The 21,813-nt window shown below is 46.0% G+C and overlaps 2 protein-coding genes and 1 non-coding gene across 5 annotated transcripts in view; 2 read left to right on the top strand and 1 right to left on the bottom strand.

Moving 5' to 3' along the window:
- Positions 1–454: 454 nt before the first annotated feature.
- On the top strand, positions 455–4,554 carry LOC128587873 (T-cell surface glycoprotein CD3 delta chain). The gene is made up of 5 exons (XM_053594329.1): positions 455–602; positions 3,058–3,276; positions 3,729–3,860; positions 4,145–4,188; positions 4,403–4,554. The coding sequence occupies exons 1-5, from the start codon at positions 548–550 to the stop codon at positions 4,466–4,468; spliced, it is 516 nt and encodes a 171-aa protein (XP_053450304.1). The 5' UTR covers positions 455–547; the 3' UTR covers positions 4,469–4,554.
- A 579-nt stretch (positions 4,555–5,133) lies between these two features.
- Positions 5,134–5,248, top strand: LOC128589501 (small nucleolar RNA SNORA54). The gene has a single exon (XR_008381066.1). It is a non-coding gene; the product is annotated as a small nucleolar RNA SNORA54 (small nucleolar RNA).
- A 10,162-nt stretch (positions 5,249–15,410) lies between these two features.
- Positions 15,411–21,813, bottom strand: part of LOC128587788 (T-cell surface glycoprotein CD3 epsilon chain) — a 59,596-nt gene continuing 53,193 nt past the window's right edge. For all 3 annotated transcript variants that reach the window (XM_053594153.1, XM_053594151.1, XM_053594152.1), the window contains 5 exons: positions 18,948–18,965; positions 18,293–18,514; positions 17,350–17,517; positions 16,766–16,812; positions 15,411–15,627 (listed from right to left, as the gene is read on the bottom strand). In XM_053594153.1, coding sequence (XP_053450128.1) covers positions 15,571–15,627; positions 16,766–16,812; positions 17,350–17,517; positions 18,293–18,514; positions 18,948–18,965 — 512 coding nt within the window. In that variant the 3' untranslated portion in view covers positions 15,411–15,570. The remainder of the gene's footprint in view (positions 15,628–16,765; positions 16,813–17,349; positions 17,518–18,292; positions 18,515–18,947; positions 18,966–21,813) is intronic.

Here is a 21,813-nt window from a genome sequence, read left to right as displayed (position 1 = left end):
CTATGACACTAAGGGAATCGGACTCTGAAAAATTCCATGACTTGGCCCAGGCCCCAGGGGTAGGCGGTCAGGATTCAATTTGGCTGCGGGGCTCTCAAGCCCAACCTCCCACTGGCAAGAATCTGCTTGATCTGGCTGCCCGGTTCTGAGAAAGACCAGCTTCCAGGACAAACCTAGCTGGTTTGGTTTCTGCTACAAGGCTCACAGCTTCTCCTACAAGGTGTTGAGAGGTAGCAGGTTTTAGGTGGCAAGTAAATATAGTTATATGGTCAACAGGGACTCTATTCAGACAACCTTTCCATATTCTTTGCCAGCCCCCTGCTCCGAGAACAAGCAATTTGCACCTGCTTCCTTCCTACCCACCTCGAGCCTACCCTGCCCTGATGCTGCCATCATCAAAGGCAGAGAGTAGAGAAGCAGACATCTTCTAGTTCCTCCCATCTCTTTACTTTTTCCGGTACTGGTGAGTCAGTTGGGGAGGGCAGCTCTCATCCTGGCTGGTAGTTCAGTGACCTGGTTTTATGTACTGGATAAATTCCACTGGGAGATGGAACACAGTGGGTTTCTGGCTGGTCTGATACTGGCTGCCTTTCTTCCCCAAGGTAAGGCTACTCCTGGTGAGTCCAGGGAAGGGAGCTAAGTGGGACATTATCACCAGGAGTGAGGTTTACTTGCTTCTTATGCTAGCTTCAAATCACCAGGCAACCTACGGTGTAAGGAGGGAAGGCTGGGATGTAGCATAAGGTCTGGGAAACAGGCTTTGGCTCTCAATAACTCCATCCAGGGGGCACATATTGGCCTTGGCTGTCTCTCGGAAGGCCTTAGACCAGAGATCTATATGGTTCATGGCCGGAAATGGAGGCAAAGCTGCAAGCACTGTTCTTTCCAGGGCTGGTGGCCTCTGGGATCAGGACTTTTGGTCGCTTGGCCAGATTGCATCACTCTGGGAGCCATACCCCAGCTCCCAGGGTAGTGCTTTAAGAGAAAAGTTAACTTTAGGTTGAGCAAGAGGGAGGGCATATTTGGGGGGTGAGTATATGGTTATGATTTTAACTCATCCCAGTTTGCTAGTTTCAGCTTTAAAACTGGCAGTCCCGGGTGGCTCCTGTGGCTCAGTCGGTAAGGCGCCGGCCCCATATACTGAGGGTGGTGGGTTCAAACCCGGCCCCGGCTGAACTGCAACCAAAAATAGCTGGGCGTTGTGGCGGGCGCCTGTAGTCCCAGCTACTTGGGAGGCTGAGGCAAGAGAATCGCTTAAGCCCAGGAGTTGGAGGTTGCTGTGAGCTGTGTGATGCCATGGCACTCTACCGAGGGCCATAAAGTGAGACCCTGTCTCTACAAAAAATAAAAAATAAAAAAAATAAATAAAACTGGCAGTCCCATGTGCCAGGAAACTCCTCAATCCCAAGCAAGCTGGGTCCAGTGATTACTTAATAGTCAACTGCACTGGGACACCCAGGATTTCCACTGGAAACACATCCCCAAGAAAGACATGACCGTGGGATTTGAAGGATCGATGTACATGAGTGTGCACCATACACTCACCAGCCGCTTCACAGACATGAGAAACAGTTACTTTGGGCTTTTCTAGAAGGTGCTCTCATGTTTGAACTGGCGATCGAATGTGAAGCTCTGGGAGAATGTGAACTCCACAATTCTCTGCGTTAGGAGGTATACGCTCCAGTGCCCCTGTGGGCGGTGGAGATGCTCTCAGGCTGTCAAAACAAGTCAATGGATCTAGAAAGTCTCTGTGCCCACCTTTAGATAACACTTAAATTCTCCATAAGACTTGACTCGTAACAAGTTCCAGGAAAAAATTCAATAATTTTTTTTCTGTGTCCCTCTTCTGTTCTTTCTCTCTCTCTCTCTTACAGTCTTACTCTGTTCCCTGGGCTAGAGTGCTATGGGCTCAGTCTAGCTCACAGCAACCTCGAACTCCCAGACTCAAGCGATCCTTCTTTTTTTGCTTTTTTTTTTTTTCCGAGACAGAGTCTCACTATGTTGCCCTCTGTAGAGTGCTATGGCGTCACAGCTCACAGCAACCTCCAACTCTTGGCTCAAGCGATTCTCTTGCCTCAACCTCCCAAGTAGCTGGGACTACAGATGCCCGTCACAACACCCGGCTCTTTTTTTTGTTGCAGTTGTCTTTATTTAGCTGGCCTGGGCCAGGTTCGAACCTGCCACTGTCGAAACCTGCCACTGTCAGTGCTGGTGCCGTAAGCACTGTGCTGTGGGCACCGAGCCTCAAGTGATCCTTTTGCCTCAGCCTCCTGAGAACTACAAGCACCTGCCACCATGTCTGGCTTATTTTTCTGTTTTAAGTAGTGACATACTTTTGCTCTTGCTCAGGCTGGTCTCAAACTCCTAGCCTTGAGGGATCCTGTCACCTCGGCCTCCCAGAGTGCTGGGATTACAGACATGAGCCACTGTGCCTGGCTGGTGTCCCTCCTTTTAACCAAAGGTGGAACAACTAAAAATCTGTACATGGACCTTACCCCAGACCCTTCTGGACCACTGTGCTGGTAATTCAGACTAGCTTCTCCCTACCCACAACCATCCTTGGCCCTGGGAAGGGCTCTAGTTGCGAGAGTCGCGTGCTCTTGGATTTGTCATAGCAGGAGCAATGGGGAAGGAAGAGGACAGGAAGTTGGAGTGGGCTGGGAAGTAGAATAAGAAGTTTTCTTGAAGAAATATACACACATCTTCAACCGAGGAACATTCTTCTGCCTTCCCATGCTCCTTTCTTTTACTTTCTGGTGGTCTGAACACAGTTTTTAGAAAGGTTCTTGCATTGATCCAGCTCCAAGCTTTCCTCTTTTGCTCCAAGTCCCTCAGGACACGTCCTCTGCTTGGACCACATCCTCATGCCCTCCCTGGCCCCTGACATTTGTGGGAGAACTTCCTGAAGCTTGTTTCTTGAGTTCTGTCTCTGTCAATAGAAATTATAAACTGTCCTAGGCTAGGAACGTGGTCCTTGTTAAGTATGAGCCTGAGCAGAGCAGGGGGCCTGGTGGAGACCCAAGAGCTATCTCCAATGGTGGTATTTTTTCCCCTTAGTGAGCCCCTTCAAGATACCCGTGGAGGAACTTGAGGACAAAGTGTTTTTAAATTGCCACGGTGGCATCATGTGGCTGGCGGGAACAATGGGAACACTCTTGCCAAGCAACACAAGTTTGGACCTGGGAAAACGCATCCTGGACCCACGAGGAATGTATCTGTGTAATGAGACAGATGAAAAGGTCCAGAAAGTATCTACTGTGCAAATTTATTATCGAAGTATGTGCTTCCTGGACTCTGTGGGTTGGAATGGATGGGGTCTCTGGATGTGAGAGCTTTCTGGCTAGAGGGGCTGTGGTGAACCCTTCTGCTGTCTAAACAAACTGCAGTCACTCCTGTAATGTACAAGCTAGATTTGTGGGCATCAAAGTGGGAGAGAGCTTAACCAAACAAGACGAGGAGTAGAGGCCTTGTTATTACAGCCTGGTTGGGAGAGAGGTCTGGCCCAATGCCCCTGCTGTAAGATGGGTTTACTTCTTGGCTGTCCTTGGGGAGTCTTTGGGATGAAGGGTGAAGATAGATGTAGCAAAGCCATTACCAGGCTTTTCTCCCAGGATCTTACTGAGGTTTGGGTCTTGGCTTGAGACATTCCAGGGTAGCTCTAGGAGACAGAGATGGTTCCCTGATCTTAAAGGTTCTTTACCTCTCCTCTCTCCTCCCTTCCCCCACAGTGTGCCAGAACTGTGTGGAGCTGGACCCAGCCACCCTTGCTGGCATCATTATCACCGACATCATTGCCACTCTGCTCCTCGCTTTGGGAGTCTACTGCTTTGCCGGACATGAGACTGGAAGGCTCTCTGGGGGTTAGTGGAAGGGCAGAACAAGTGTGTGTGTGTGTGTGTGTGTGTGTGTGTGTATACCAAGGAGATCACGTGCCAGCTATAGAATGGGAGAGGTTCAGTTTCATTTGGAAGTCACTCTTGCATTCTCCTAAGGACTCCTACCACTGGCTGTTAGAAGAATTTGTACCCACATGGCTCATGATGTGAGAGGCTGTGACCAGCTGCAGTCCTTTTGCAGTATTCATGAGGTCTCACTGTTCCATCTTCCTATACCACTGATGACTCTTTTTCTCTGGTTCTTCTAGGATCTGACACTCAAGCTCTGTTAAGGAATGAGCAGGTCTATCAGGTGAGCCCTGAGGGGAAGAAGGCGAGAATGGGAGGAGGAGGGAGTGGAGCTGGAGAGGCTGCTGCTGGGTGTGCTACGCATGTGCGAAAACCCTGCTGGGGTATCCCTTGCTGGGGGCGACTGGAGAGGCCCGCATGAGAGCTCATCCCCAGGGCCAGCTGGGGCCACCCTGAGCCTTCTGACCCTGCTTTCTGACTATTCTCTTCTCTCTTAGCCCCTCCGGGATCGGGATGATGCTCAGTACAGCCATCTTGGAGGAAACTGGTCTAGGAACAAATGACCCTGGCACTGGCGTCTTCTAGAAGCATCAGTTATCAACTGTACCTTCTTCTTTGCTCAGACAATAAAAATACCTTCTTTCACTCAGCAGATGCCTGGAGTTTTCAAAGCTCCTGGGCAGAGGATGGCAGTTGTCCTGACTTGGCTGGGACTTCCTTCCCTGCCCCACCTGTGCCCTTCTCTCATCTCTTCCCTTCCTCTGCCCCACACAGACAGTGTGATGAGCAGTCTCCCACCATTCCCTGCCTGTCTGGTGTTTCTAGACCCTGGGGGACCCCCTGGGGACGGGTCTACCTGCTACATTCCCACGGACTTATTGACTCTAGTCCCCTTTCCCAACCGTTCTGGGGATTTTGCCCCTCCCCGGCCACAGGCAGGCTGCTGTGCTCAGAAGTCCAGCCACACAGAAGTTTCCATGACATCATGAGTGGGGGTGGTGGAACATCAAGGTACCTGGGACTCGCTTCTAACCAAGACTCAGAGGGTGTGTGTGACCCTCTGCAAAGGGGTTGGCCTCAGCTTGATGGCCCTGTTGAGCAGTTGACACCAGCTGTGTCACAGTTGCCAATTTATCTTCCTTTCCCCAGGATCTTTCCCTGGCTTGCTCCTACCTTGTGCGTGATAAACTGGGATCAGAAACCCTTCATCACATAAAATGCTTTATCAGGGCACTGTCTGTAACCTGTTGATTTGGCTATAGCTAATGGGTTCCATTCCGGTGCAACAGAATTTCTAGGGACACATGACTGGTGGATTTCGGTTTTGGGTCTTGGGGACGTGCCATGTGAAGGGCTGCAGGTTGGAGACAGGGCCTGGGGATCTGGGACCAGTCACTAACCTCTCCCCGCTCATCTCAGTACTGGGCCCCAGGTGAGTGGGTGAGGGCCAGTGTGAGTGGAATTTTTTTATTGTTGGGGATTCATTGAGGGTACACAGAACCAGGCTACATTGATTGCTTTTGTTAGATAAGGACCCTCTTCTAATTGTTTGTACCACACCCCTGTTCCCCCACCCTCCCTCCTTCCCTCTCTCAGCTCTCCCCATCCAGAATTTTTTTTATTGCAAATCCTATAGTGAATGGGGAAAAAATAAAATTGGAAAAAAAAATACTCCTTGGTATCTATGTGAAAGTTAATAAACACTCATTGAATTTATCACCAAAAAACCCCCATATTCTTTCTCTCCGTCTACTTGGAAAGCTAGAGTTTGAGGTTGGATGGGGGCTTGGGAAACTTTTAATAGCTGTCCTCTTCAGTCAGTGGATTAGTGATGGTTCTGAAACTTTGGGAGCCTCGGAGATTTATTAAAAATATAGTACTGAGGTTCTATTCCAGACATGTCCCCAAATGATTCTGAAGCAGCTTGAATTGAGAGTCTCTGGTTCAGAGGAAGAATTGGAGGCCACTTATGTCCTTTATGCCAGTCCCTGGATCCCAGGGTTGGGAACCCTTCCTTTTGTTCTCAGATTTCACAAATAATTTAAAGAGGTTTGGGAGAGTTTAATGACAGTGGGAGTTTCCTAGACCAGGGTTCCCAAAGGAGAAAGGAATTAACAACCAGATACCTAGAGAAATGATTCTGCTGATCATCTCCTTAAGATACACACAGACTCTAGTTTCATGAGAGAGAGAATGAACTTCCAGTTTATTCATGCTTCATTCCTGATTTGTTCCTGCCTTTGATAGTTCTCCTAATCCTACTTTCTCATTGACTCCCTCTACCGTGGGCATCCCCTCCATGGCCTGTATTTCACCAATGCTTTGGATCCTTTCCACACTTCTTAATACCTTGTATTCCTCATATTCTCTCCTATTCCCCCATTCACCAGTTTTCAGCATGGACCGCACTTTGGAACCTCCTTGGGAGCACTGAAAATATTTGTGCTGGCTGGGTGCCGTGGCACCCTCCTGTAGTTACTGCTAATCAGAAGGCTGAGGTGGGAGGATCACTTGAGGCCAGAATTTTGAGGCTGCAGTACACCATGATCATGCCTGTGAATAGCCACTGAGGTCCAGCCTAGTCAACATAGTGACCCTCTATCTGCCTCCACTTCCCTAAAACTGGTGCCTGGGTGCCACCCACAGAAATTCTGATTTTATGGATCTGGGATGTAGCTTGGGCATCAGGACTTATCAAACTGCTTCAGGTGATTCTTGTGAAGACCAAGTCAAGAAACACTGCCCTTTGTCTGAGCCCTTCTTGAAACTTGTGTCCTGTCTGGCTTTTTTCCCCTTTCTTCTTTTCTTTTTGTGCTTTTAAAAAATAGCTTTATTGGCCAGGTACAGTGGCTCACTCATGTAATCCTAGCACTTTGGGAGCCTAGGAGTATTGCTTGAGGCCAGGAGCTCAAGACTAGCCTGGGCCACATCACGAGATCCTCATCTCTTAAAAAAATAGAAAACCTAGCTGGGAGTGGTGGTGCACTCCTGTAGTCCCAGCTAGTTGGGAGGCTGAGGCAAAAAGATCACTTGAGTCTAGGAGTTTGAGGTTACTGTGAGTTAGATGACACTGCTGCCCTCATATCCAGGCAACAGAGCAAGACTCAGTCCTACAAACAAACAAGACTCTGAGTCCTAAAAACAAACAAACAAAACTTCAAAACCCACAGCTTTATTAAGGAAAACTGACATGAACAAACTTCACATATTTAAAATATAAAAAGTGGTAAGGTTTGACATATGTATCCACTGTGGAAACATCACCACAATCAAAATAATGAACATTTCCAACACCCTGAAAATATCTTTCTCCTCCTATTCCTCTATCCTCAGGCAACTACTGATTCACGGTCACTATAGATTAGTTTTCATTTTTCTAGAGTGTTTTATAGACAGAGTCTCGCTTTGTCACCCTGGGTAGAATATTATGGTGTTACAGCTCACAGCAACCTCAAACTGTTGGGGTTAAGCGATTCTCTTGCCTCAGCCTCCCAAGTAGCTGGGACTACAGGTGCCCGCCATAATGCCCGGCTATTTTTAGAGATGGGGTCTTGCTCTGGCTCAGGCTGGTCTTGAACTTGTGAGCTCAGGCAATCCACCCACTTTGGCCTTCCAGAGTGCTAGGACAGTACTATAAGTCTTGAAAGGAAAAATCAATTTCCTGTCCACTCCTCTTCCACCACGTTCACTGTCCTTTTAATTTTTTGTTTTATTTTTCTCTATATTTTTAGGTAATATTTATAATGTTATTCCTTGAAGGTCAACTTTTTATATTATCTACTTTTTTTTTTGGTAGAGACAGAGTCTCACTTTATGGCCCTCGGTAGAGTGCCGTGGCCTCACACAGCTCACAGCAACCTCCAACTCCTGGGCTTAAGCGATTCTCTTGCCTCAGCCTCCCAAGTAGCTGGGACTACAGGCGCCTGCCACAACGCCCAGCTATTACTTTTTTCTTATTAAAGTGGATTAGAATTCAGTACATACACACTTTTATCCTATTATTCCAATGTATTACAATTTCTTATTATATGTGTATAGCAGTAGTCAATGTTTACATTTTTGATGCTATTGTATATGGTATTTTATACATTGCAATTTCCAGTTGTTCATTTCTAGCATATAAAAATACAACTAATTTTTATATATTGATCTTGTACCCTGAAAAGTTGCTACAGTCAATTAATTCTAGTAGCCACCCAACACTGGGCATTCAACATAGGTAATCATGTTGTCTGTGAACAAAGTAGTTTAATTTTTTCCTTTCCTTCTTGTTTCTGTTTCTTGGCTTATTACACTGGCTAGTACCTCTAGTACAATGTTGAACAGAAGTGGAGAACATTCTTGTCTTGTTCATGACCTTAGGATAAAAGCATTGTCTTTCATCTTTTGTATGATGTTAGCTGTAGTTTTTCTTAGATTTCCTTTAACAGGTTGGGGAAATTCTTTTCTCTTTCTAGTTTGCTAAGAATTTTTATCAAAAGTAAATGTTGGGGCCAGACACAGTGGCTCAGATCTGTAATCTTATCATTGGGAAGCTGCTGAGATGAGAGGATCACTTGAGCTCCGGAGTTTGAGACCATTTTGAGCGTAAGTGAGACCCCATCTCCACTAAAAATAGAAAAATTAGCCAGGCACTGTGGCAGGCAATTGTAGTCCCAGATCCTCAGAAGACTGAGGCAGGAGGATTGCTTGAACCCAGAAGTTTGAGGTTGCAGTGAGTTAGGCTGACATCATGACATTCAAAAGGATGTTGGATTTTTTTTTTTTATTAAATCATAGCTGTGTACATTGATATGATCATGGGGCATCATTCACTAGCTTCACAGACTGTTTGGCACACTTTCATCACACTGGTTAACATAGCCTTCCTGGCATTCTCTCAGTTACTGTGCCAAGACACTTACATTCCACATTTAAGGATGTTGGATATTGTCAAGAGCTTCTGCATCCATTGAGATGCTAATGTGGTTTTACTTTTTTAGTGTGCTACAGTCTGTTAATGTGGTAAGTTACATCAATGGCATGATCTGGTACACCAACTTTGCATTCCAAAAAAATCTCTAGTTATTATATACTACCGAATTAAATTTGCCAAAGTTTTGTTAAGAATTTTTTGTATCTATGTTATAGAGGAATTTGTCTACAGTTTCTTTCCTTGTAATGCCTATGTCTTGTTTTGATATCATGGTATATTTTCTAAACAACACAGTACAACTATGAACATATGAAAATACATTTGCATTGTATTAAGTATTGTAAGTAATCCAGAGGTTATTTAACGTATACAGGATGATATGTGTAGGCTATGTACAAACCACACATTTCAACTTGACCTTTCCTCTCCACTACACACTGACCTGTCTTCCTGGGCTAAGATAAACTCTCCCTCGACCCTATGTGCTCACTGCCAACTAAAACATGAGACAAAATAAGTAAAAACAATAGTTTTTAAGACTTGGAAAGTAGGCAACAAGGGACCGTGATCTCTGAGAGGTGGGGGAAAAAGATAAAGGAATACTATTTCCTAAAAGGGTCTTGAGTATCTGTGGATTTTGGTAGCTATGGGAGGTCCTGGAACCAATCTCTCAGCAAGAAATGGGATAACTGTATATACACTCAATGGGTTCTGTTTTGTTAGAGAAACTGGTACTTGTGGTTGTAGAGACTGGGATGTGTAAAATTTGCAGTGTATGTGGGCAGGTCGGAAACCCAGGTAAGAATTGCTATTGCAGCTGCCCAAAGATAATCTAGAGGCAGATTTTCCTCTGCCTGTCAAAGAACCTGAGTCTATTTTCTCCTAAACTTTCAAGTGATTGGATGAGGTCCACCCATATTACGGAGGGTTCTTTACTCAAAGTTTACTGATTTAAATGTTAATCTCATTTACAAAAAATACTTTCACAACAACATCCTGGTGTATTATAACCAAATATTTGGGTATCATGGCTTAGCTAAGTTGGCATATAAAATTAACCAGGGTAATCAACACAGCACAATTTTGGTCTCGATGGAACAAATTGGAAAAATTCCTTCTTCAATTTTCTGGAAGAGTTTGTATAGAATGGACATTATTTCCTCTTCAAATGTCTGAAGTTTTACCAGTGAAGCCATCTATGTCTCTAGTTTTCTTTGTGAGAAATTTTTTAAAACTAAAGATTCTGTTTATTTAAGAGATAAGGCGCTATTCAGATTATCTATTTTTTTTTCTTTGAAAAAAATAGGAGGGTACATACAATTAGGTTGCATAGTTTGCTTGTGTAAGGTTAAAGTCACAGTTGTAGCTATGTCCATCGTACAGGACAGGCTATAAGTTCCATCTTTGGTGAACTTTCTCGGGAATGTGTACGCTTTTATTAAGTTGTTGAAATTTATTTGAATAAAATTTCACCATGAGGTCTGAGGGGATAAACCTCCAAAGAGAGGCCTTCTGTGAATTTCTGGGTTCTCTCTGAATTACTCTCTTTCCTCTCTGTACTCTCTGCTATAAACTCCATAAGTCTTGATTTCCCATCTCCGTCTCCTAACCTCAGAGAAATCTCTGGGCTTTGTCTGGGGTCTATGTTTCAACCTGGAAACTCTGTAGGTGGTAAGCTGGAACAAACTTAGGCCTTCCCTTGTTTTTTCCCTACCTCTCAGGTACGTGGATTATTATTATTATTATTATTATTATTATTATTTTTGCAGTTTTTGGCCGGGGCCAGGTTTGAACCTGCCACCTCTGGCATCTGGGGCCAGCACCCTACTCCTTTGAGCCACAGGTGCTGGCCCATGGATTATTTTTTTTTTAATTATTATTATTATTATTTTTGAGACAGAGCCTCAAGCTGTTTCCCTGGGTAGAGTGCTGTGGCGTCACAGCTCACAACAACCTCAAACTCTTGGGCTTAAGCAATTCTCTTGCCTCAGCCTCCCAAGTAGCTGGGACTACAGGTGCCTGCCACAATGCTGGCTATTTTTTTTGTGGCAGTTGCCATTGTTGTTTTAGCTGGCCCGGGCCAGGTTCGAACCTGCCGGCCTTGGGGTATGTGACTGGCGCCCTAACCACTGAGCTATGGGTGCTGCCAGGTACGTGGATTATTACAAAAGTTTTGAGATACACAAAAATAAAAAAACATAAAATCCGCAGGGCTGGAAACAAATGAAGCCCTCCCAGCAACACTGATCAGCCAAGAAAGTTGAAACTTGCACGTGTGCATCAGTAAGGACGCTGTTGACTGTGTTTTTAGAAGTAAAATAAGGGACCATAACACAGTGTCTCAAAACTTTTGTAGTGACCCATGTATTACTCTCCATTGTTGCCTGGTGTCCAATGTGTTTAAACTATTGTTTTTACCTATTTTGTCTCATGTTTTCGTTAGGCAGGGTGCACACAGGGTCAAGGGAGAGCTTATCTTAGCACAGGAGAGATGTGAGTGTAGAGGAAAGATCAAGTTCAAGGGGATGGAGAGGTGATGCCGTGAGACCCTGAGGCACATGAGAGGTGAGGGAATTGATTTTTTAGGCCAGTGAGAATTGTCCCATTCTTAACACCAAAGGGGAAAGTGAGAAAGCAGGTAAGAGGGTAGATAAGAGGTTGGCTGCAGGCTCTGTAGGTCGCCCTGCTCTCTGTGAAGCTGGCCTTGTCCTCAGCTGCTCAGACCTAATCAGGCAGGGACTGAGTGGGCTCCTGAATGCTGACAGTGGGGCACAGCCCCTCAGGGGAGGAGGAGAGGGAGCCAAGAAAGGGCAAAGATTGTCAGCCTCTCTGCTTTGGCACAGCCAGGAACCACAAGGTCCAAGGGTGTGTAGTTTGGGGACCAGCCACAGTCATGTTATTTCAGTAAAACAGACAGTTGTGAGGAGGGTGTGCCAGAGCATCTGGGTGTGAATTCCAGGGGCATCACTTCCTTGCTGTGGGACCCTAAGGAAATCACTTGACATTGCCAAGAGCCAGTTTTTCTCTTTTGCAAAATGGAGACAATCATACATTCTTTGCAGTGTCGCATTGAGGACTGAATGAGCAATACATGGCTAGTACTTAGGAAAGGACAGGCACATAGTAAGTGTCCCCCCACCCCGCCAAAGGGCCAGTTTCCTTCTCTTTTCCTCAAGTTGATTTGCTGTAAAGGAAATAACTACCCAAGGCTGGGTAGTTTATAAAGAAAAGAGGTTTATTTGGCTCTCAGTTCTGCAGATTGTGCAAGCTTCGTGCCAGCATCTGCTTCTAGTGAGGACTTCAGGGAGCTTCCAATACAGGTGGAGGGGGAAGGAGAAGCAGGTGAAGGAAGGGACGGGAGAGGGAGGAGGTGCTGGGATCCATTAAACAACCAGCTCTTCTGTGAACCAATAAAGTGAGAGCTCACCCCTCATAGTGGGGAGGACACCAAGCCATTCAGGAGGGATCCACCTCCACGACCCAAACACTCACCACTAGACAGCTCCTTCAACACTGGGGATCAAATTTCAACATGACAGTTAGGAGGGGCGGGACATCCAGACCAATCACTTCTCCATTACTTCCAAATTCTAGCCATCCTTCCCTTCAGGGCTAGATCAAATCTTCCCTCCTTGAAGCTGTCAGTGACCACTTCAGCTCTCTGAGTTCCTCCTCTGAAAGCCTGCAGCACTGTTTCCAACACTCACATGTGCATAATTGCATCACTTGTTTGTGTTGCTGTTTAACTTTTTGCCTGCTTTCCTACTTATATATAATTGCAAGCTCCTTGGAGACAGAAGCTATCTTTTTTTTTTTTGTAGAAACAGAGTTTCACTTTATTGCCCTCGGTAGAGTGCCATGGCATCACACAGCTCACAGCAACCTCCAACTCCTGGGCTTAAGCGATTCTCTTGCCTCAGCCTCCCAAGTAGCTGGGACTACAGGCGCCTGCCACAACACCCAGCTATTTTTTTGTTGCAGTTCGGCTGGGGCCGGGTTTGAACCCGCCACCCTCGGTATATGGGGCCGGCGCCTTACCGACTGAGCCACAGGTGCCGCCCGACAGAGCCTATCTTAATGTGTAACCCTTAGCACTTAGTATGTATGGGACTGGTGCCCACACCAGCAGTTAGAAAAGCACTCATTAGGCCCGGCATCTGTGCGCAGTGGTTAGGGCCCCGGCTGCATACACCGGGCTGGCGGGTTTGACCCCGGCCCAGGCCTGCTAAACAACAATGACAACTACAACCAAAAAATAGCCGGGCATTGTGGCAGGCACCTGTAGTCCCAGCTGCTTGGGAGGCTGAGGTGAGAGCATCGCTTAAGCCCAGGAGGTTGCTGTGAGCTGCGATGCAATGGCACTTTACCCAGGGCAACAGCTTGAGGCTCTGTCTCAAATAAATAAATAAATAAATAAATAAATAGATAAATAAAATAAATAAAAATAAATCCTTTATGTGCAAAAAAAATTTTTTTAAAGGAAGAAAAAAATAGCTGGGGCTTATGGTGGGTGCTTGTAGTCCCAGCTACTTAAAGGCTAAGGCAGGAGGATTGCTTGAGCCCAGGAGTTTGAGGTTGTTTTGAGCTAGGCTGAGGCCACGACACTGTAGCCTGAGTGACAGAGCAAGACTCTGTCTCAAAAACAAAAACAAAAACACCAACAACCTCCTACCCCCAACAATCAAGAGCTTTGAAGCCAGGAAAATGGAGAACATTCTTTATGGTCATAGTCAGAACTGACTGGGCAGATGTTCCAAGCATGGGGCTGGACAGCCTTGGCTGCTAATTTCGGCTCTGGCCTCCCCTCACTAACTGTGACTTGAGCCTCAGTATCTTCATCTGTAAAATTAGGGTAGCAACATCTGCCTTGTTGAGTCATTGGGAAGATTAAATGAGGTAATGCCTATAAAGAGTTAAGTACGATTTCAGAAGGACAGCGCTGCCCAGTAAATGAGAGCTGGTGTTGCTTTATCCTGCTGCACCATGCCTGGCCCTGGCCAGGCACAGTCAAATATCCCTGGAATGAAACTGCTCCTGGCCCAGCCTGCTGATGGGTGGCCAGTGATGGCAAGGGCATGGGGACTCTTTTAGAGCCGAAGTGTTGATGCTTGGAGGAAAAGAAGCATCACCTCAACATAGACCAACAAGTAGCCACAGCCAAGGCCACAGGAGAACGGTGTGTGGACAGCCTTGGTAGCACTGTTCACACCCACTGAGAGTGCTGTGGTTGGCAGGGAGGTTTCTGAGCGCAGAGAGAGAGTAGAGAGGCCGCTGGTTTGGGCTGGGTGAACACAGCTCCTCCACGCTTTGGCCTCCTCTCTCTACAACCAAGTCTTCCCACAGCAGTCTCTGGGCCCCTGGCTGCTGCCAGAGCTCTCTCACCCTCCCCCGAGGGTGGTGCGGAGGGTGCGGGCAAGCACAGCCCACATCCTGTGCTGCTTAACCACAACCTGCTTCTGGCTGGCCCTGCTGCCTCTGGGGTGAGGGAGCAGCGCCTGCTTGAGACACCTCCCTCCTCCACTTCCCCAGCCCGGGCAGCTTATGGAAACATGTGTCTACCCCCAAACCCCCTTACACCTCTGCCTTTCTCTTCTGGCACCTTCATGTTCCTTTAAGGCCTCTGTTTCTATCTTACTCGTTTGCTGAGGGACCACTCCATCAGGGATCTATCAGACACTTCTGCGTTTTCTTCCAAGAGGAGTTAACTTTTTCTTCTTCCTCCTTCCCTCCCTCCCACCCTTGTTCCTTCCTTCCTTCCTTCCTCTCTTCTTTCCTTCCCCTCCCTCCCATCCTCCCTCCCTCCCTCCTTCCTTCCCCTCCCTCCCTTCCTTCCCCTCCCTCCCTTCCTTCCTTTTTTTCCTTCCTTCCTTGCTTCCCTTCCTCCTCCCTTCCTTTTTCTCTTTCTTTCTTTTTTCTTTTTCTCTTCTCTCTCTCTCTCTCTTTCCCTCTCCCAAGAGATTAATGCTCTACCAGCTGTGAAAACAAGTAGTGTTTGCATTTGGGCTCATAGCAGAGAATTTAGCAAAAGGTAGTAAGGACCTGTGTGGTCTTAAGAAACAAGGCAGCCTCTAAGGACCTCCCAGAAAAGAGGGACAGCAACTCTTTCAGCCAAACACACTTTATTTCCTTTCTCTCTTAGCTGAGAGGAGCCAGTACATTTACAGAGATGGAAAGGACTACCTGGGGGCTTAGGTGGACACAAGGGGAGGGAACATGGGGCCGGCTCTGGGCCAGGATCTCTGAATGGGACAAGGCCTCCACCGATATCTACCTAGTCCCTCCTCAAAGAAGGGTGCAAATGAGAGAGCAGGAGAAATAAAAAGGCAGATGGAATGGGGGACAACTTATATATAGAAAAAGGATGGAACTGAAGGGAGAAGTAACATCCACGGGGAAAGGAGGGAGTTAATGACACAAATAAATATCCTGACGAGAGGGCAGGCCAGGCATGAGGGCTTGACTAGCAAGAACGTGTCAAGGGAGAAGAAGAAACAAAATCCCAGGACTGGGAGCAGCGAGCAGGCAGAGGAGGAAGCCGGGGATAAGGCTGTAGGGTATGAGTTCACCGTACCGCCCAAGGCTGTAGGGTACGAGTTCACCGTACCGCCCAAGGCTGTAGGGTACGAGTTCACCGTACCGCCCAGGAACAGTCCTCTTGCAGGGTCTAAGCTTTGCCCAGGGAACAGGGAGGTGCAGGGTGCCGGGAGAGGAGCCAGGCTGGCAGGAGGCAGTGTCCTTGGTCCTCTGTCATCAGATGCCTCTCTGATTCAAGCCAGAATACAAGTCCCTCTGGCCTTTCCGGATGGGCTGGTGTGGAAGGGAGAGGGGTGGTCAGTAGAGTGGGAAGAAGTGCTTCCTAAGAAAGAAAGGGCGCTGAAGATCTAGCTTTAGTGCAGCAGAGAGAACTTTGGACTTGGAGTCAGGTGCTGGGGTCCAATTCTAGCTTGATACAGATGGATAGGAGATTTGAGCCAGTCACCTCCTTCTGTGAGCCTCAGCCTTCCCATCTCAAAAATGGGTCTCTAGAGACCCACCTCTCAGGGTTTTAGTTAGGGTTAAAAAAGTCACTAATGCTAAACAAACACGACATGCTTGGCTGTGCCCGATAAATATTTCTTGGGTTTATCTAGGTGTGATATTCAAAATGTTAATAGTTGGTAGTGCCCACACTGCTGTGTCAGGCATTAATTCTAGTTGCCCCAAATCAAGAGGCAGCCCCGTGGGGACGGGGTGTGATGTCTAGATCTGTGTGTGTATGTGTATATTAGGGTGGGTTGGGGTGGGAAAAGCTTGAGGCTATTTACTAATGAAATAAATAAATGTTTTTGAGACATAATCTTACTCTGTTGCCCAGGCTAAAGTGCCATGGTCTCAGCCTAACTCACAGTAACCTCAAACTCTTGGGCTCAAGTGATCCTCCTGCCTCAGCCTCCCAAGTACCTGGAATACAGATGCCCACCACCATGCCTGGCTAATTTTTCTAGTTTTAGCAGAGATGGGGTCTCACTTTGCTTAGGCTGGTCTCAAACTCCTGAGCTCAAGCAGTCCTCTGGCCTCAGCCTCCCAGAATGTTAGGATTATAAGGATGAACCACAATACCTGGCCACTAATGACATGTTTTAATAACTGGTATAACTATACTGGTGCTTCTGGTGGACGATCAGCCTTGTATATATTGTGCTAGAATTTGGTGCTCTCTATGGCTATATCCCAGATAATGAATAAGCCAGAAAAAGAGGTGTGTGTCTTCCCCAACCCCCCACTTCTCCTTGTTGTAGGAAATGTGTTGCCTTGAGGTGGTCCTGTTCTACCTTAGAAGAGGCAGAGTTGGGCATATGGTGAGTTGCTGTGGGAGCCCTGAGTATGGGGCTTTGAAGTATCTGGCAGGCAAGATGGACAGTCCCACTGTCCCCTTCCCTTCCTGGCCCACTCTATCCCCTGTTACCTCGTAGTCTGGGTTAGGAACAGGAGGTGGTCTCTCCTTGTTTTGTCCTGCAGAGGGAGGGAAAGGAAAAGTCTTTGTTTCCATGAAGGAACACCAATCTTGCAGCACTGACTGGGCCACTGAGACCCCATCTGAGGATGGCAAGTCTTTCTGTTCTCTACTCCCTTTTTCGTTCAGCCACCCTTTCTCTTCTCTCTTCTTCATCCCATCTCTAAGGACCCCCAGGCTTTTCTCATCATTTTGTGACTTTCCTCAGCTCAAGGCTCTCCAGTTGTTTCTTTCCATGGGGAAAGGAAGGAACAAACATCTCAAAGTCTCTCTTCCCACAACTTGGGGATGGATCTGATTAAGGCAGACACTGACAGGCATTTGAGGAAGCCCATCACGTACACAAACTTTTTAACTCTATTCTAGGCTGGAAGGAGAGAAGTGATCTGAGATTTGAACTCCTCTTTGGAGATCTTGGCATCACCAGAGATGCCCTGCAGGAGCTGTTTTGACTTAGTCTGGACTTGCTGCCCATCCTGGCCCAGGCTGAATGGCCCCCTTGGCAGGAATCTCCTTTTATCTAATTCCAGTCTTACCCCTGGGCCTGCCTCCAGCACCCATGCCTCGAGTCACAGGTTTGGCCTTAGCCTTTGTATTCTTGCTCCAGTAATAAACAAGCATCATCAAACCCAGAGTGATGCAGACGTCGACTATAACAATTGTGGCCACGGCCATCACATCCACCTCCATGCAGTTCTCACACACTGTGGGGGAATGGGGGCGAAAAGAGAAATCCACTGAGAAAAGAAGACAGAAGGACACTGGAGATCAGGAAGGAACAATGAAGGCCATTCTCCCCTTACTTACACGCTTGCCACGGCCAGAGCCCTCCCTTTTAATACGCTTATAACAGTAACAAGCAAAGTGTGGTGGTTAGGGGTTCAAATCCCAGCAATTTGGGAAACGTGTTTTCAACTCACAAAGCCTCTGTTTCTTCCTCTACAGAATGGGAATAAAATAACTCATATGGTTGTTGAGAGAATTACACGAAAAAATTCCCTAGTAATTATTTTGAACAGAGCACTCACTGCAATAAGCCCTCGCTACATGTTAGCTATCATTATTATTCTATCATTACGCTTTAGTTTATGGTGTTTTATTATCATAGTTTTGAGGATATTTTTGTAAATGCTTCTGAAGAATTTATCTCTAGATATCACATCTGATAAACTCACATTTTGGTGTGCTGTAATTCTGGGTGTGATATAATGCAAATGACCCAATTCTGTCTCTTGGGAAGTTGCTGTTTTAGATCTAGCAGAGGCTGAGGTTACCCAGATAGACCCAAGTTGGTGTTTTATTTATGGTCCTGGAAATACTGATGCTCTGTGGCATCAGAGAGTCCTGGGATTGAGTGGAGGAGGAAGCACAAAGATGCCAGGGGACTATGAGTTGGGCTGCGGGACATCACAGAGAATGCTGTTTTGGGATGGTCCTCCCTAATGGGCCTCCTGCTGCCCTTTCTCTACACAGTGTTACCTCTTGCTCTCAGGTAGAGATAGTGGCTTATATCCTCCTTTTTGCCTGTATAGCAAGCATAATAGCCACTGCCTTCCATTTCTGCAAAATTATCCAGTAATAGTTCTTCCTGATTTTTATGATCCTTTAATTCTTGGTTGTTTCTTTCCCAATTTATTTCATTTCCAGGGTCCAGAGGGCAGGTCACTGTTACCATGGTTCCTGAGATGGAGACTTTATATGCTGGGGAATGGGAGAGAAAGAAGAGAAATTGAAGGGAGAAACCAGGAAATTTTCAGAAAAGGCAAATTGGTGACAAAAGAACCAACCAAATGCAGGAAGACATCTGTCACGCAGGTCTTAGATTTGCTGGTCAGAAGGGAGTTCTACCGGCTGGAGGGTGTGGAAAGGGGACATGCAGGGGAAAGGGAAACTAGATAATGTTTTGGAAGGTGGCTTCAGGGGTTAGGCAAGGACATGGGGCCTTGGAAAGGGGAGGATGAACATTAGTACTCATAACAGTCCCTATGTGGAAACTTCCTGAAAATGGGGGATGACCACGTAAACTTGGGAGGTTCTCAGGTCTTAGGGTTCATCTCTCTCCATCAGTTCTTCCTCCTGTACCCACCCATCTGCATCCTCAGACAGGGCATAAACAAAAGACTGATACACTCACGTCTCTCTGTGAAAGAACCTAGAAATGAAAAAAGGAAAGAGAGGTAAGAAAATATCTTGGTTTAAGTTTAAATTGTAGGTAAAATTTTTCTTTTCTTTTTTTTATTTATTATTAAATCATAGCTGTGTACATTAATGCTATCATGGGGCACCATACACTGGTTTTATAGACCGTTTGACACATTTTCATCACACTGGTTAACATAGCCTTCCTGGCATTTTCTTAGTTATTGTGTTAAGACATTTATATTCTACATTTACTAAGTTTCACACGTACCCTTGTAAGATGCACTGTAGGTGTGGTCCCACCAATTACCCTCCCTCCGCCCATCCTCCTCCTCCCCTCCCCTCCCTCTGTTATAGCTTTCATATGAAAGCCATAAATTAGTTTCATAGTAGGGCTGAGTACATTGGATACTTTTTCTTCCATTCTTGAGATACTTTACTAAGAAGAATATGTTCCAGCTCCATCCATGTAAACATGAAAGAGGTAAAGTCTCCATCTTTCTTTAAGGCTGCATAATATTCCATGGTGTACATATACTGTAGGTAAAATTTTTCAAGGGGAACTAGACATTGCCCCCAAGAATTCCCAATGAGGATCTCATCATTTAGGAACCCCCAAGTCTTGCAAGTAAAGTATGTATAATACTTAGCCATGAGATTTATCTCACAGATATAACTTAGCTCAAATTCAATGTAACTCAGATACATTAAATTGAGACTATACCAGCATATACTCCTAGACCCACACCTTCTGAAGTTCAGAAAGTCTTAAAACTTTAAAGCTGAAAACTTCTAGAAGTCTTCAGGCTCACCCTCTTGCATTAGCCAGAACCATATTCCAGATAGATGTGAAAGGGCCTTTTCAGAGATAAAGACCTCTAAACCACTGAATCTCTTATTCTTGGGCTTACCTATTTCTCATTGTTCAGAAATTCTTTCTATACCTAACAGAGTCCTTCATGATAGAGAACAAACATCTTCTTATTTCACATAATTTCCTCTGTTACAGCCTTTAAATGATATGAAACACCTTGCAGATTTTGAGAAAATTGTTCTTCCAATCAAAGTGCTTTATATTATCTTTGAACACAATCACCGTTCAGTTATTTTTGTCAGAGGGAGCAGAGGAAGGGGCCATTGGTATGGACAAATGAAATCTACTTGTAATTCATTAATGCCATCTGAGGATCTAGCCAAATGCCCCACAGTAGTTAGTTTTGCCTTGGGAGGTAGGGCTGGGGGTCTATCTTTGTTCCCTGGAAAACTCGTGGCTCTTCCATGCTGGAAGGGAGGAGAGGGGATGGTGCTCAGAGACACCATGCATGTGCTCAAGAAAGTTGTCACTTCCTTTTCTCTGTTTCTTCTTGGGGTCCTGCTACCATGGAGATCAGAACTGAGCTTTGACCCACTTGCTCAGGCAATTGCCCCCTGGCCACAACCGAACAGAATGCAAACAAATTATTGTCTGGGTTTTCCATTTGCTAATAATTGGCAGTTGAGTATAATGACAATAGATATTTGATATTATTTTGACTTACAAATAATTTTTCAACACTGATGTTTCTTAGATATGTTAAATACACTAGAGATCATAAATCAAATAATTTAAAAGTAAATAGACATTATACTCTGTTTGGTGGGTTCGTTTGGGAAAAGGAATGTAATGAAAATTGCTTACAACTTTAACTGGCATAAATTTAGTAGGAGAGCTTAGACTTATGCTCACATGGGACCCAGATGTCTGTGCTTAGAAATAAGTGTGCCCTGGGCGGCGCCTGTGGCTCAGTCGGTAGGGCGCCGGCCCCATATACCGAGGGTGGCGGGTTCAAACCCGGCCCCGGCCGAACTGCAACCATAAAATAGCCGGGCGTTGTGGCGGGCGCCTGTGGTCCCAGCTACTCGGGAGGCTGAGGCAAGAGAATCGCTTAAGCCCAGGAGTTGGAGGTTGCTGTGAGCTGTGTGATGCCATGGCACTCTACCGAGGGCCATGAAGTGAGACTCTGCCTCTACCAAAAAAAAAAAAAAAAAAGAAATAAGTGTGCCCGGGCGGCGCCTGTGGCTTAGCGAGTAGGGCGCCGGCCCCATATACCGAGGGTGGCAGGTTCAAACCCAGCCCTGGCCAAACTGCAACAACAACAACAAAAAGAAATAAGTATGCCCACAAAGATTTTACACACATCCAGAGATGGTATTTCATATTGTTTAGGAAAATGAGCTTCAGTATCATACAAATCTAAATTTGTGTCTCTGTGATGGGACTGTTCGACACTTCCTTCCTTATCTGTAGAATAGGGAAGAAATTCAGGTAAAATATTTATAGCAATATCTAAAATATACACACTCAATAAATTTGAGTGGGGCTGTAATCCTAGCACTCTGGGAGGCCGAGGCAAGCGGATCGCCTGAGCTCACAGGTTCGAGACCAGTCTGAGCCAGAACGATCTAAAACTAGCTGGGCGTTGTGGCAGGCGCCTGTAGTCCCAGCTACTTGGGAGGCTGAGGAAAGAGAATTACTTAAGCCCAATAGTTCGAGGTTGCTGTGAGCTGTGATGCCACAGCACTCTATGGAGATTGACAAAGTGAGACTCTGTCTCAAAAAGCAGTAATAGAAATAAAAATAAACTTTAGTGTTTATTATCTGTAGTGAGCATCCTTTCCATATAATAGCTAAAATTTACCTACTACCTTCCACATCAGATAATGTTCTAAACATCTTAAGCAAATTATTCATTCAATCCTCATAGCAACCTCACAGTCTAGGAAACTTTGTTATTTCATGACCCTATGGCATAGAGAAGTTAAGTAAATTATTCAAGGGTGCTCCGTAAGCAGAAAGTTGAGCCAGGATTCTAAAGTCTGGC

Source organism: Nycticebus coucang, chromosome 6, assembly GCF_027406575.1.
Source record: "Nycticebus coucang isolate mNycCou1 chromosome 6, mNycCou1.pri, whole genome shotgun sequence".
Taxonomy (NCBI): Eukaryota; Metazoa; Chordata; class Mammalia; order Primates; family Lorisidae; genus Nycticebus; species Nycticebus coucang.
Note: the sequence above shows the minus strand (reverse complement) of the source record. Positions and strands in the feature narration are given on the sequence as shown.